This window comes from Typha angustifolia, chromosome 12 (assembly GCF_048772165.1).
Source record: "Typha angustifolia cultivar Huaian chromosome 12, ASM4877216v1, whole genome shotgun sequence".
NCBI lineage: Eukaryota > Viridiplantae > Streptophyta > Magnoliopsida > Poales > Typhaceae > Typha > Typha angustifolia.
The window spans coordinates 7,592,296-7,608,021 of NC_133250.1; the positions used below are offsets into that span (position 1 = coordinate 7,592,296).

A 15,726-nucleotide genomic window follows, 5' to 3' on the forward strand; every position below is an offset into this window, starting at 1 on the left:
ACTACGAACTTCTGCCGCCTTCCTAGTCGAAGGTTAATGCAAATCTTTAAAGAGCTCAAATGACACTGGAGGGGTCCTATATATGTTATGTAGGGCCCGGTGTGGAAAATACAAATTGATGACAAGTCAAAATCAAATTATCTGATATAGTGGCTGATATTAAAATGATTAAAATTATAAAGTTATTCACATCTTAGAAAGACTAATCAAACTGCTGATTGATTTGCTAATTATAATTAAATATAGTTATACCTGGATGAAATTTTTTTTCTAAATCTTCTTAATTTTTAGTCTTTGATTCTAACGGAGCTTTTTATAACCATGATAGTTAATCTATAATATCTTTTCTATTTTAAAAATTAAAAAAATAATTTTAATCCGGAATCATAATTTAGAGGAGCAAAATATAACCAAACCAGAAAAATATTCTTGAACCACCAAATTACCCAGATGTGTATGGATGAATAACTTCATCAATATCAACAAGAAATGAACAATAAAAATCAATAGCATTTTACAGAACACACCATGAACGAATCAAATAAGAAATAAAAAGGAGAAAAGACAAGTCTCCCGGTGCCTAGTTGTTAGACATGAAGAATTGAAGATGATAAAATAGAGAAAGCATAACTATCTGAGAATATGTACAACAAAACAAAAACAAAAAAAATAATCAATTTTGCGACGACACATGCTGATCGTAAAACACCGCCCCTTCCATTACTACAACCTCGGGCATGTTGACTTTAGAACATCCAAGAGTTTCGACGGCTTGAACAAAAACTGTTCTATTGTTGCTTCAGTACAGCTTTATTCTCATTTGGATTTCACTACGACAGATGGGGCATGATTGGAGGTTTTGGCCACAATCCCCGCAAGTCTGCAAGCAGAAAATTCACAATCAGGAGTCTTGAACAACAATCGACTCCAAAAAGATTTAAACGGTTTCATAATCTAAACCACAGGAAGATAAGTGATACAAATAAAAGTTTAGAAAAAATAATCTGATTTTAGGCATAACAATTGACTATATATATATATATATATATATATATATATATATAAGGTAAAGTAACAATTGATTATAGATGTAGTAAGTAGGACGAAGATAAAGTCCTATAAGATCAAAATAATTCACCTGATGTCCACACCCGAAAGCCATGTCCTTCGGGCTCACAAGGCAAATGGGGCAAACCTGCCAACAGTAAAAAAAAAAAAAAGGCAGTTAGAGATATCCCAAGCTCACTGGTCATTTCAACGTACGCATGGAGAAAATAGAGAGCTCAAATGATCGATTCTAAGCCTTTAAAATAGTGTACCTGATTATCTGATGAATCACTGGGTGCAGGAGTAGTACTTGGCGTCACCTTATACCCAGGATAAGGGTAAGTTGATGCACTCTGCTTGAAACTGTTTGAACTAAAACTTCTAGAATTAAAGGAATAAGCAGCACTCGGCGGTGGAAGCGCAACCCTTTCCGGAGACCAACCAGAGTGACGTCTGGTTGAATAATAACAAGAGAAGTCACCATATGTTAACAATACGACAGAATAAATGACACTAATAATAGGGTATATTTTAGATTACCTTAGTAGTTATGTCTAAAATCACTAACTTTTAGTTGTATCACTTTACCCCCATTTAATTTAGGTTAATATAAAATTATTAACTTTTCCAACTAAATTTAACCAAAAAAAAGTAAAATTACTATAATACCCATATTATATTAATAATCTTATTATTTAAGTAAATATAAATCTCCTACTCATATTTTTAAAATGATTGAAATTTTTCATTTTTGATCTTATATCATAATAATTAGATAATAATCAAGATTTAAGACATATAATGAATAAGAGAAGATAGGAGAGGTTGAAAGCAACAATGGCCATGCCATAGGCACGGACCATGCCGACCACCAGCCGTACCGTAAGAACGAGAGAAAAAAAGGTAAAGGACTATTTATCTTCACCCTTCACCGCTCGCCGTCACTGGCTCATTGAGTTGCCTTTGCCGCTCGCACCCCCGTCAGTGCCCTACCAGATTAAAATGCACAACTTAAATTTTTAAACGACCGACCCTCTCTCTCTCTCTCTCTGGCTAAGTCACCCGATGGGTGTAAGCAGCGAGAGCTCGGGCCGCGGCAGGCGGCAACAACGACGACAAGGTAGGTGGCGATCGGCACAGTCATCCATGGTTGAAAGTACATTTTATTTTAAATTTTAAAAATAGAATATAAATATTCATAATGGTAAAAAAGTTCACTCTAATAACTTTTTTGTACTTTTTTGTTAAGTTTGGATGAGAAAGTTAATAGTTCCATATTCATCTAAACCACATGGAGACAAAGTGATACAAATAAAAGTTTATGAAGTAGTTTGATTTTAGACAACACAACAAGCAAGACAATTCATAATTTACTCTAAAATTATTTTAGGCCAAGGTTTTGCATCCATACCCTAATATCCCCAGTTCCACTGTTGCCTGATATTGTGAGGGTATTTCCATTAAAGCTGCAAGAGCAAATGCAGCCTCCTTTCTTGATTGCGGCATGTTTTTAGACATTATCTCTGTAGAATTCACAAACTGGAAAAGGAGAATACAATTTCAGAAGGTTAAAACTTAGAAGGCACCACCACACACTAGAAATACAGTAGAGTTAACGTCTAGCTTTTCTCCTACCTGGAAGTTATCAAAGGATCGAGCTGGAATGTTATCATCAAATTCTTTCATCATGTCCCAAGGTCCATCACCAACTCCAACCAGCACAATGGACAACGGAAAAGCACTACAACATTTAAAGACATGATTTAAAAAAAAAAAGTTAGATTACTGATTGCCATGTATAAGTGAAAGCATAAAGCATGATATATATACAAAATAGAAAACAAATCTATTAAAAGCCATGAGGGCAAGGTCATATATTATATGATGCAGGGAACAAAAACAGTTTGATAAATACCTGGCTTTTACAATGGCATCAACAGTCTTTTGCTCTTGGGAGCTGAAATGTCCAGGTACAGTATCTGCACTCCTTGTAACCTGTACCACCCAATTATAAATATTTCATCAACTTCATCTTGGAATTGAAATAGGAACGAAGACACAATCAAAAGTAGCAGGTCTTGAGCTCTGGATTACATTTTATATGCAGTAAACATATATTGTACAAATAACATAGCATAAATCAAAGGACACTAAAAAGGCAATAATTCGTCAAATTAAGTCGTATACAAAAAGTAATAATACATGAGAATAGAGCAAATCAAGTTTGTAGCTAGCAAAATGTGTCTTGCATACAAACTATGATTTGATCATCCAAATCTCTTGTCCCTTCACCAAAATATATATGTCAATACCATTACAAACTATGATGTAATCATGAGACAACATCAAAAGTTCCTTCTACCGAAAGTTAGTGCTATTTGCATCAACTTAATCTTATATATTGTATCAATTTCTTTTTAGTAACACCTACTACCAAGTCAGTCTTATATATATAGATATAGACACACAAAAAAGAATATGCATAGACGTATACTATTAGAACGTAGGCTTTAATACATAAATTAGAACTTAAAAATACATATAAAAATCCTAAAAACCCTATTTAGAGGCATGTCAATGTGCTAGTGGCACACTAGAAATGTGCCAACATGGTGTCGGTGTCGCATGTGCTACTAGCATGGCAATTGTTGTGTATATATACCTATCATGCATACATGAATGCAAGCTAAGCATATCAAAAGCTACAGACCTTTTATATGATGTAAAGTTTTATATACCTGACCATCAGCAATTATCAATAAAACATGGTACTGTCCACCACTCTGTTCCACAATTGTCATTGCCATTTCAATAATGGGAGCAAAGGAGGTAGGACCTGAAAAGGAAAAAGAAATTTATTAAAACTAAAAGCACTAATAATCAAATTCCATACTCAGCACTAAGCATCCAAAAAATCCATAATAAAATACCAGACAAATGCAACTGTGGGATAAGTTCTCTATATCGCGTAAGAGCCTCTGAAAATCCATTGCAGGGTCTCCCATCTGGGCGGAAACTAAAGACATCTTGATCATGCGTTGATGCTGTCAAAACACAGAGCGCTCATCATTTCAGTGAACCACAGAAAGAATAATGGCATTCCTCAAGAACCTCAAAAAATAATGTTACCATCTCCAAAGCCGTAGCATGGAATCAAATTATCCTCATCAAATTTGGATAATGTACGTCCAATGATAGATATTGCTTGTTCATAGGGGTTTGGTGCATCACCAATGTGATGTAAGCTGTGTCTATTGAATGAGTGTTTACCTGATGAAAAACCATAATATACATAAATTCACCAACAATGTCACTGAAAACCTTCAGTAAATGAATACAAACCTGTCCATTCATTGCTTTTTGTGAAATCAACGCCAACAATAAGATTTGACGACTCAAGGCCAGCATGTGCAAGAGCCTCGGTGACCTGTGAAGGGTCACAATTTCCATAAGAAGAAATACAAACAAAAAAAATCATATATATTTTCTAATTTATTAGATTGGGCATTAAAGATAGATTAAAACTTAATGTCTATAGACTCTGTCGAGCAACAGTTAAAAATGTGGTTGTTCCCTGTTCTCTTCTGGAACTAACACCAAGGAGCGCATCAAAGAAAGGAATTAGCAGGAAGAGCCACATATAATGAATAATACATTTAGAAACAGTTGATTACGATGTATTTTGTGCCTCAGTATGTAACCGCATGCATATGTGGTTCCTTAATTAGGCAGCAAGTTAAGGAACACAACTGACTGCCTTTTCCTAGGAAATTAAAGCTAAATATAAAAAGATTAGGCATAGAATGTAGGTAAGTAGCTACCTAAACACTTAAACATTAAGCATTACATATATTTCATTGAGACCTTGTGTTGATTTGCCTTAATATACAGTTAACTTGTTTCATTAATTAATAGAAACATTGATGATATAAAACGTCCCAAATAAATCATGCACTTCTCCTTTTTGTTCATAATTCTTAAGTCACTTTCTCCTTACACGTTCTTATCTATAAAACAACAACTAATTTTTTTAAAAATCTCATAAACCGCTTGCAAGTCAGACATATAATGATCAAGGTGGGAAGCACTTCTATTTTATGCATGGCATTCCATGTTTATAAAGCAATGGCCTTTAGAAGAGTAGACATGCAAGTTAAATAAGTACAAGTTTACAGATCACATGAAGTTGGTGGTAATGTGTATATAATCCTAATGATCCCTTCTTTTTCAAAAATGTATGCAAAAGTTACTAATGTTAGTTCATAAAGGCCACTTTAGTGTCAATAATATTGGGAAATGGGTGTTGCAAGAAGGATTGATTTGCCTACCTGGGAATGTCAAAAGTCTATTGGTATTTGCTATGCCCACCACTAAGTAATCAAATACATGTGACAATTAAACATGCCAACCACTAAGGAGACAAATCCACACGGCAAAACTAGTATACAACTCACAAACAGACGAACAGTTTGTGATATTGAATACATTTTTCATCCAAACCTAACAGTGTTTTATTGGTGCCAACATTATTTTCACCATAAATAAATAGCAAAATGACCATCCTATCTCTTGATCTACAAATTAGACTATCTTTTATGAGGATAATTAAGATTTTTTACGTCCCAGTTAACGATTGACTAGTAGTTGCAATTTGATCTGGACCACAAAGGAATTAAGTACTTCAATTTGAAGTACATGAAAGTAAGTTGCAATCGGGTCAAACTGTAGGGTTGTAAATTAAAATTTTCCCTTTAAAATAACTATAAAAAGTACTATTCTTATTTCATAAAGATAACTTAATGCTTAATAGTAGTGGAGAAATGGGTGCCCTAAACAGGATTGACTTCCCAAGGTGCATACGCATGTCAAAATTCTATTGCCAATTGGCATGACCACCACGAGGGAGCCAAATCCCAGGCTGGTGAACATGCCAACTACTAAGGAGCCAAATCCACATGGCATCACAAAAAGAGCACGAAATATTAAGAATTGCTGTGCCAACGGCATGCCCACTGGTAGTTGGAAATTTGGAATAGCAGGCTTGCGGCAACTCGTTGGCAGATCATCTCCTTGAGATGATTCTCTTGTTCCATTCTGCCATTGACAAACTCACCAGCTTGTACCCAACACTAGAATACCAAGTCCAATGTACCAGCACAAACTAGTTCCTTGGCAATCAATGAGCGTAAGCTTAGGTAGGAAAGACACTTATGTCAACCAATATTTTAGCGCCTTGTGGTGCATGAGTGGTCAGCCCTTATCTGAACTTGACGTACAAAAATTGACTACTTCTATTCTCTTCTCTTACCAAATCTAGCTTCGATCTTCCCTTCCCTCCGAAGGAAGATGCGTACATAATTCATAGTCAACAAAAATCCAACGTAATCCCTAAAAAAATCCTCGCAAAAACCTACAAGAAACCTACCTTCTTCCGTCCCTATGACGAAGGAAGTTATATCTACATGAATCGCAAGGCTGCAACTCAGGAGATATTCATAACCTCAATCTCTCTCCTGCTGTGAATTAGAATTCCCACCAACCAATTTCCATTTCATTTTTCTCAAAATGTCAAGTATACTTGATCAAATTAAAAAAGATTAAAATTTCCAAATGATTTCTTGTGCCCTAACCACACAACCTAACCTAACAAAACGAAATAAAAGAAACTCTACCAATTCCAAAAAAGGACTTGCCTACCTGATCCACAGAATGGTAATCATCGCTTATCCTCGAATACCTCCGATCCAACCTCGGCCTCCTGCCACCAGCTCCCGGCGCCTGCGAAGTCTCCGGGGGATTGCGCGAATAAGTGGCAGAATAGTCATACGCCGGCGGCGGATAACTCGGGTTTCCCTGGGAATAACTCTGCTCCCAAGATGGCTCCTGCGGATAACTCCACTCTGCGCCCGTCTCTCGTGAATTGCTCGCTCCCATCGATTCCAAACAAGAGAAATGGAAGATCGGTTTGGGTATTCATACAGATTTATTCCGCGAAGCTTCGAAGCAAGAATACTTTGGCGGCGATAAGTCGGCGGCGAGCGTTCAAAACCATCTCGATTACGTCTTTCCTGGTTTACACGTCGAAGACTTGTTATAAGACTTTGGAAAAGGTGGTCGTATTTGGCTTTTTTATTACGGGAAAATTACAAATAATATCCTATATTTTGACCATATTACAGATAAATCCCTCTAGTTTTACTATTTAGAAATAGAACCTCCTATTTTGCTAAAAATTTGATAGATAGATAGATATAAATAATTTAATCTGACATCATATTAAATTAATTAAATATCCAAATTAAACGGCTCCACATTTTTTTATTAAATAGGATGCTCTATTCATAAATAATAAGAAGAAAAAGGCTTTATACATATATAACAAAAATAAAGGGTGTTATTTGTAATTTTCTCTTTAATTATTAACTACTCGTTGCTTGGAGAGGAGGTGGTGGAAATTAATCTCCCCTTTTTTTTATTTATTAACTGAAGTGGATACGAGAAGCAACCAATCTTGAACACTTGTTGTTCACGTGTGTTTATTTTTAGGGATTTTTATAAAATTACACCTAAAAACTTTCAAAATATTAAAACAGCCACTCCATTCTTTAAAAAATATCATAATTAACACCAAAATAATTAAACTCTTTAAAAAAATTAATTAATTAATTAAACTAAATTTAGAAAATGATAAAGATATTTAATTATTTAAATATATTTATTAACTCTAGCAATTATGTGTGAAGAATATTCTATAAATATTTCGTCAAAAACTAACTATAATGCCAATTCTAATAATAATTGTTATATTTATATACACCATGAAACAATGTGGTAAGTAAAAGTCATAATAGAGTGGTGGATTGAAACAAGTATATTTATATAAAAAGAGGGCATGCTATTGCTAGGCAATGCTCTCCAAAATGTCACTTGGAATTCATATTAAACGTCTAACTTATCGATGATAAAAATATAATTATATGTCCAAAATTTCAGGTTAAGTTAGACGGATTTATAATAAGTTAACTGCGACGTATTATGTCTGATGAGTCCTTTTCTTAAGCAACTCAAGTCTTTTAAGACACGTTACTCGTTTAACATGGATTGAACTCCACGATAGAACACGTAGTCTTTTAATAAAATAAAATTGAGACTTACACTTTAAACTTTTACTATTTACAAATTGATCCTATAATTTAGTAAATATGTATAAAAAAAATTATATCGTTAGATCAGTTAGTTAAATTTAATTAAAATTTTGAGTTAATTTAACTAAACTAAGAAAAATATCATCAACTAAGTTATACTAAGAATATTTTAGTTATTTTAAAATATATCCATCTAATAAAATAGTTTGACGGTGTTATTAGTTCAAATCTAACTCAAAATATATTTTACATATATTTATTAAATTAAATAACTCAATTTATATACAGTGAAATTTACGGTGTAAATCTTTTTTTTTAAATTAAGGAGCTTCGTTCAGCTGGCTTAACCCGGGTTAGCTAGCTAACCCGGGTTTCCACACTCAAGATGTTGCATAAGTCTGAGGGGACAGGATCTGTCAGACCCAAAATTACAGTGGACCCAGCCACCTTCCCACGATTAGCTGCCCGGTCCGCCACTCTATTCGCTTCTCTCTGTGCACATTAGAAACTCTCCACCCTCTGTATTCTCTCAGCAGAGTTTTACATTCATCTACCATATTTCTAATGCGCCGAGGAGGCCTCGACTCACTGCGAAGGATATTGGCGAGCTCTCGGGATAAAATTTACGGCGTAAATACTCCAAAGTCAAAGTGATGCCGTTACCTTGCATGGCACGCGGATGCGTGTGATTGAAAAGATGTATGAAAATGAGAGAGTCAATGTGGTTTTTTCTTCGCCCCAAGAAATAAGAGTGTGATGATGAGAGAGTTCGTCAGCTTTTGTTCTTCGTCCCAATTTTGCCACGTCATATGTGAACATGAGAAGGATTTCGTCATCTCCATCCAGAGAACCTCGTCCAGATCCATCTAGACAACCTCGCTTGGATGCTAATAATAGGAAGAGGGAATTTTCTTCGTTCTTTTTTTGTAAAAATAACATTCAGAGCTTTGCAAATAAACTACTCGGACGATGCTTGGAGAGAATTTAAAAAAGCTCATAGGCCATCAATTTCGAGTCGCTTACAAATTCTGGGACCCTCAAATTCTCTGGTCTTTGATCTGAACTATTTTCTTTTGGCTATTCATTGCCCCAAAATTTAAGAAAAAAAGCCTATAAAATAGCGTAGCAGACAATTATCATATACGCGTTGTCATTTACTAACATGATGCTACATGCCAATAACTTTAATGTTTCAGTAAATACTTTTAGAACTATTATAAAATTTGGGGGGCGAATTGATGGTAGATTGGTCAAAGACGAGCCATAGTCAACCTCCACACCGACATCCCATTTAATACATGTCTCAACATTGAGAGAACTTCAACTTCGTTACATTTTGATCGAGTCTTGTACACGGCAGTATGAACTGGATGGAACTTAAAAGGAGGACAAACATTACAACATATCTTTACACTTGTCAGGTCAGTTTGTGCGGGTCAAACTACTCCTGGTCATCACAGTTGCTCCTAGGATGCAAATTCCCAATCTCGCAACCTCTTTACTCTTTACTCCTGACATAGATTTGCATCTTTGAAGAATGGTACAATAGAACACAACAAAGAACGAGTGCATTAAAACTATGAACGGGACCGACGATGGTGATGATTCCTTGTAAAGAAGTGGTGCTTAAGAGCTTCATGAGCAGTCAGACGATCCTTCGGATCGTACTTCAGAAGGTGCTGCAAGAGGTCAATAAGATCTCCTGCAGAGTGATCAACATGTTGCATCACAAGGTTCTGCAAAACAAAAATGAAAAAAAGCAAATCCAGTAAATGATAGATAACTCAACCCCAATGACACATCAAAGGAATTGCTGCAGCACACAAGCTAAACTGGCAATAGCTCAGCGACAGGCGATGCAGTAATCATTAACATCAAACAACTTAAAGGCAATGAAGTTCTTCTAATTCAGACCAGCAACCTCTCTTAAGTTTGTAACACCGCATTCATCGAACATGGTGGAAAAATAGAGATGCAAACAAAAAATTAGATGCTTCCATTGAGGTTGTTTCTTCTACCTGAAGGCGAGGAAGCTTAAGAACAGCTCTAATGCTCTCCCTCGAAGAAGCACCTTCTGGCCAGTTCAATCCACCTCTTCTAATATATTTTTCTGCATGTCGGCTGAAAGAAAAAAATCAAAGAGAGCATGTCAAACAGTGGCCAGCAAAATGCTATCACACACCAACTGCGAGACGGCATAGATATCTCAGACTACTATAGCTCATTGTGCAGTCAGAAAAGAACTTACTCAGATTTCTTCAACATATGCTGGGGTAGTGGACCTAATACCCTCTCCATCATAGCCAAGTGTTCCAAATTTTCATGTGTCTGAAATAAGGCTTCCCCCTATAACAGTCCAAAGAAGTTTAAACTAAGTCCATCAGAGACAACCAATTAATAGCAGATAGATAGTAAATTAGTAGAAAAAATATCTACCGAGCAAAGCTCCACAAGAATACAGCCCACACTCCATATGTCACATGGATAACTCCATCCAAGTCCTGATAGGAAATTGTGCAGAAGTTCAGTTCAACAAGAATATAAGATGTGTCAAGAAAAATATTAAAAAAAGGCCACCTGGTTCGTTACCTAATATAACCTCAGGCGCCCTATAATGCCTAGTTGATACTATGTAGCTGTGATCCTGTTTAATGTCAGTCGTGCTACCAAAATCAATCAACTTAATTGCGCTTGATTTGGGTAATCTCTTTGAGCACGAATCATCCTTCAAGGAAAGGAATATCAAATTTATTATTCAGCAATCATCTAATGGCATGACCAAAGAGCAACATAAAGAAGAGTTACTATCAACTACATCAAGCAGTAGTCTCATTCAAGCATACCACTCACCAAAGAGAATTATAGAGACTAAATACAGAAGTACCAGAGCAATTACAATACTAATAATATGATTCAACCAAATGCCTACCTTGTAATCAGGTACTTTAATGTATTCCGATGAAACGAGAAGGATATTCTCAGGCTTCAAATCAGTGTGTATGAGACCCAAATCATGCATAACTGTAAAGGAAAAAGAACAATTAAAAATGAATACCATTATAATCTCGACCAACAAGCCACCTAATCTGCAACTCTTAATAAATCGGTAAACTAACCCTGGGGAAGGGAGTTAAAAGAAAAAAAACATTACCAAAAGGATGGTGGTTTAACAAAGTTGGAAAAACCTATGATATGGGTACCACAAAACCTAAGCATGTTTAGCTCTTGTACTTGGGACATAACAAAGGGAAAGATACTAAATTAGAATTCCAAATGATCAAGAAATGGTGCTAATAATAGAAGAACATCAATGAAGTAAAGTAAATTTGCAGAAGTACTGTTCACACACATGCAACAGATTCCAACAATTGTCTGCCAAGCTCGCGAACTAGGTCAATAGGAAATGAGCGATAACCATTTTTCCGAAGAAAATCATATAAGCTTGCCCCAAGCTTCTCAAATACCTGTTGAGGTCATTTACATTCATTGACAAGTTTTAATCCCCAGGGATACTTGTTAAATTTGGGTAATTATTGTAAAACAATCATATACTTACGATACAAATATGGTTACGATAGTCAAACCAGTTCCGTATTTGCACACAACTGCAAAAACCGCTTACAGAGATGTAACCTTATCCTTTACTGAAACAACAACCAAATACAAGCACTGAATGTTATAGGGAAAACTTTTAAAAGAACTCACCGGTTGCCGCTTTTATCATGCTTTCCGAGCTGCTGGAGCACATCAATTTCTATCATAGCAGCCTCCCGATATTTTTTCAAGGCCCGGACAATTTTGATAGCTACCATTTCTTTTTTTTCCCTGTCCCAACATTCCAAAACCTGGCCAAAGGTACCTGGATGCACAAAAATAATCCTAAAATTTGATTATGATTAATTTTCTCAAGACTAAGAACTTTCTTATGGAGGTTGTAGAACAAATTTACAGGATCAAAAATTAATTTTATATCAACTATTCTACAGGAGGTAAGAAAAGATTAAAGCATCAATAAAGACTTCCTGGTACAATTTTCTGTAAGAATAGGAAACCAACCTTCACCCATTTTGCCGTATATTTTATCTGCACAGAAGAAAAGGTCAAAATAATGTGAGAACAATTGCTAATTTGGACATCAAATCATAGCACTCAAGAGACAACATAACAAATTGCACTGAGAAAATGTTACATTTATCACAGGATAATGGTTAAAGATACAGCATTAAACAGAGTTGGAATATGAATCATTGGAAAGCTAAAATCCATAACTGTATGTAATAGTGCTATTGTCTAAAATAAATCTTGACTACAAAATAAAACAATAAAAAACAAAATACTGAACAGAAAAGTTCATAACAATAAAGAAACCAGTAGAAGACTTTTATGACTGATAGCAAAGGAGTTTGAGAAATTCTAATGCGAAAAAGACACATGCAACTGTCAAAAGAAAATTTATTATGTAGCATAGCAAAGAATATGCACGAATTTTGTGGCATAAAAATACTATTGACAACAATCATATTGATTATAAAGTCAGAAAACACTCTGTTGCTAGAAAAGCCGACATATATATAAATTTAAGCAAGGATCAGAATTCCTAACGAGAGATGGTCTCAATATACTAATCTTTCAAATAAAGGTTATGTGAAAAACAGAAATACCTAAAGTGAGGAAAAACAAACAGGAATGGGAAGAATACTCAGATATTTAAGATTTTGATAATTGTAGTCAAGTGTAATTACAGCGAGAGGTCAAATTCTCCCCAACCGCAAACATGTAATGTCCATCTTTATCATCTTCTCTCCATGGAGGGGAAGCATTTCGTGACACTCCCTTCGAATACAGAGAAGAACAAGTATGGCCCGATGGTTGCCCAGAAGACACTAAGCTGGCCACATCTCCAACTTCTTGCCCACATAAAATTTCTATCTGAGCCTACACACAGCGACCATTCATTTTCTCCACTAACAAAATAAAACAATAATATAATTTATTCCTTTTACACATCTTTTCCAGCCCAACCTATCCCAAACTTTTGACAACCTCCGACAGAATAATTAAAAATGAAGAGAACCATGGAAAAACAAAATGACGAAGTAAAAGCCAAGAAATTAAGCAGAAGAGAAACCAGTGTAGAATCTACAACAAACTTTTATTTAAAGAAACAATGAAGATCAAATAGATAACTAAAAAGTTGTTCTACTTAGTTTATGGAACAATAGGACAACAAGGAAAGACATAGTAACTCAAACTATCTCACAGAAATACAGTGTTTACAATACAATGTTTAGACATTAACATATTACATCTTTAACATAGTAACTCAAACTATCTCACAAAAATATAAGGATTATTTCCTATAAGTCAAAAAAACCATTCGCATAGACGCAGTCCAATATATGAAAAGAAAAACGTTCCAGAAAACTGAGAGATGTAACATAATACAACCAAGTTATTAAGAATAAATATCCCAGAAATATCGACTCCAACAAAAGATTTCTTCCAGATCTAATTTTTAATACGAAGGGACGAGAACAAAGATCGTTTCCAGATCTAAAGTTTTCCGGAACAAAGTTTGCGCAAGTGCAAAAATTTCTCGCAGATCTTATTGGGATCGTCAATAAGTACCAAGTCACAAAAAACGACACGAATCGAAACAATATATCTGATAAAACCGGAAAAGAAGTGAAGCAAAATTCTCCGATCTATCAAAAATACAAAAATTTACATTTTTTTTCCTCACAGAACCATCTGCGGATAATGACGAAACCACAAAAAAAAAACCAACATAGACCATAGCATCTCTGATATAATCCAAACAGGATAATAAAAGACCTTTGATCTATCAAATTAGTGCAAAAGAGCCTATAACTAGAGGAGTTTCGAAGTGATCGATGAAGAAAAAACAGAAATTATACCCTAGGCAGCTGCGAGACGTCCCATCCAAGCCTCGGACGCTTCCTGGGGCGCTGATCCATGTGAACGTAAGGAAACTCGGTGACGCACTCCATCTCCATGATCGATTCAAAGGAAAGAAGTAGAGACCTAGGAAGAGAGATTTGGGGGAGGAAGAGATTGCGGTCCCGATTGTATCAAACCTAACACTACAAAGGGGAAAGCGAAAATGTGAGGCGGCGAATGGGTGCTCTCTTATCAGGACAGCTGCTTCTATTTTATATTAGAACCCTAGGTTGACTTTGATTTGATCTGTACATCAAGATTAGTACGAGCGGTAATCTAACGGCACATAGATTTCACCGAGTTTCTTTTTTAAGTATAATTTTTTAGTTTTTTACTTAATTTTAGATAATTCAACTAGTTGTTTTTTCTTTTTCTTTTTCTTTTTCTTTTTAAATTCTTTCTCTAAGCTAAATATGATAACCCTAAGCTACAAAATTAGAAATCTTCATATCATAATCATTTTTATCTCAGTAACAGCATTTTTAACTCGGAACTTCAAATTTAGAGCTCAGTGCATTCTAATTGGGCTCTAAATTTAGTGTGTGTGCTTATTCGATTCTAAAACACTATTATAATTTCATTTGGTTTGTACATAAAGTTTTTTTAAGATTACTTTAAGCGCATCTCTTTCTTAAATGTAAATTAAATACATATATAATGTTATTCAGAATTTGTTGTTGGTTAAAATGTAATGATTATCTTAAATAAGTTTATATAAAAATTTATGTTTAGTTAATAAATATAAATAAATGTATTAAAGATACATCTTATATAAAATCTAAGCAAAAATTGCATAAATAAATGTTTGGTTGCCAAATTTATTTAAGAGAGTCATAATTTATAAATAAGTATAAGTTAATCACGAACCAAACATTACATATATTTTTTAAATCTCAAAATTGCCCTCCAAAAGTATACAATGTTACGGACCATATCTGGAACGATCCGTCCGTAGAATGATTATGAAAATTTTGGTGGTGGTGGTAGCCTCACGAGATAGGGTTCTAAAAGCTTTAGTTTCACGTCAATCGGATGTCTAGATGGAAATATATAATTAAAACAGTGGAGCAAGGTCAGAATATGATAAAATAGTACATATCCGACGTTGTGGCGATCGTTAAAAGGTGGCGAACGGCCAAGGGTGGTGGTGAACGGTCGTATGGTAGGGTGGCTACTGAAGGAAGATAGTGGCTAGGGTTTGAAGGTGGAAAAGTTCTAGGGCTATGATATGCTCTTAGAAAGGTAAAGACGATCTAATGGTTACGATAACTAAACTCAATTAATCTCAAAGCTTGGATTTACTTTGATTCCCCAACAAAGATACCCAAACCTCTATATATAGAGATGGTGTACAATGAGTTCTACTCAGACTAGCCTTAAAAGCTTATACAACTCGAACTATGAATTGCCTTAGACTAACCCCGAAAGCTTATACAACTTAAACTAGGACTTGCCTTAAAGACTTACATGACTTAAACTTGCCTTATTGGCTCACATGATTTAACTAGACCTACCTTAAGTGTTTACATAAGAGATAAACATAACCTAGAAATAAACATAACTTAGCTAAATT

General features: G+C 35.0%; 2 protein-coding genes across 4 annotated transcripts; both read right to left on the reverse strand.

Moving 5' to 3' along the window:
* Window positions 1-453: 453 nt before the first annotated feature.
* LOC140772600 (E3 ubiquitin-protein ligase RGLG2-like) lies at window positions 454-7,113 on the reverse strand. Its single transcript, XM_073114747.1, has 11 exons — window positions 6,745-7,113; window positions 4,390-4,474; window positions 4,177-4,317; window positions 3,978-4,091; window positions 3,786-3,883; window positions 2,963-3,042; window positions 2,683-2,788; window positions 2,459-2,586; window positions 1,320-1,500; window positions 1,139-1,195; window positions 454-880 (listed from the first exon to the last, which is right to left on the reverse strand). The coding sequence occupies exons 1-11, from the start codon at window positions 6,979-6,981 to the stop codon at window positions 800-802; spliced, it is 1,308 nt and encodes a 435-aa protein (XP_072970848.1). The 5' UTR covers window positions 6,982-7,113; the 3' UTR covers window positions 454-799.
* Window positions 7,114-9,456: 2,343 nt separating this feature from the next.
* On the reverse strand, window positions 9,457-14,330 carry LOC140771743 (serine/threonine-protein kinase AFC2-like). Of its 3 annotated transcripts, XM_073113393.1 has the most exons (12): window positions 14,111-14,330; window positions 12,935-13,127; window positions 12,249-12,275; window positions 11,898-12,051; window positions 11,749-11,797; window positions 11,542-11,656; window positions 11,122-11,213; window positions 10,782-10,917; window positions 10,629-10,693; window positions 10,441-10,538; window positions 10,211-10,313; window positions 9,457-9,928 (listed from the first exon to the last, which is right to left on the reverse strand). In XM_073113393.1, exons 1-12 carry the CDS (start codon window positions 14,207-14,209, stop codon window positions 9,770-9,772), a joined length of 1,290 nt encoding a protein of 429 aa, XP_072969494.1. In that variant the 5' UTR covers window positions 14,210-14,330; the 3' UTR covers window positions 9,457-9,769. The 3 variants fall into 3 exon arrangements, with proteins under 3 accessions (XP_072969494.1, XP_072969495.1, XP_072969496.1); XM_073113394.1 differs by lacking the exon at window positions 12,935-13,127 and having other exon boundaries at window positions 14,111-14,252; XM_073113395.1 differs by lacking the exons at window positions 11,542-11,656; window positions 11,749-11,797 and having other exon boundaries at window positions 11,898-14,257.
* Between the last annotated feature and the right edge of the window lie 1,396 nt (window positions 14,331-15,726).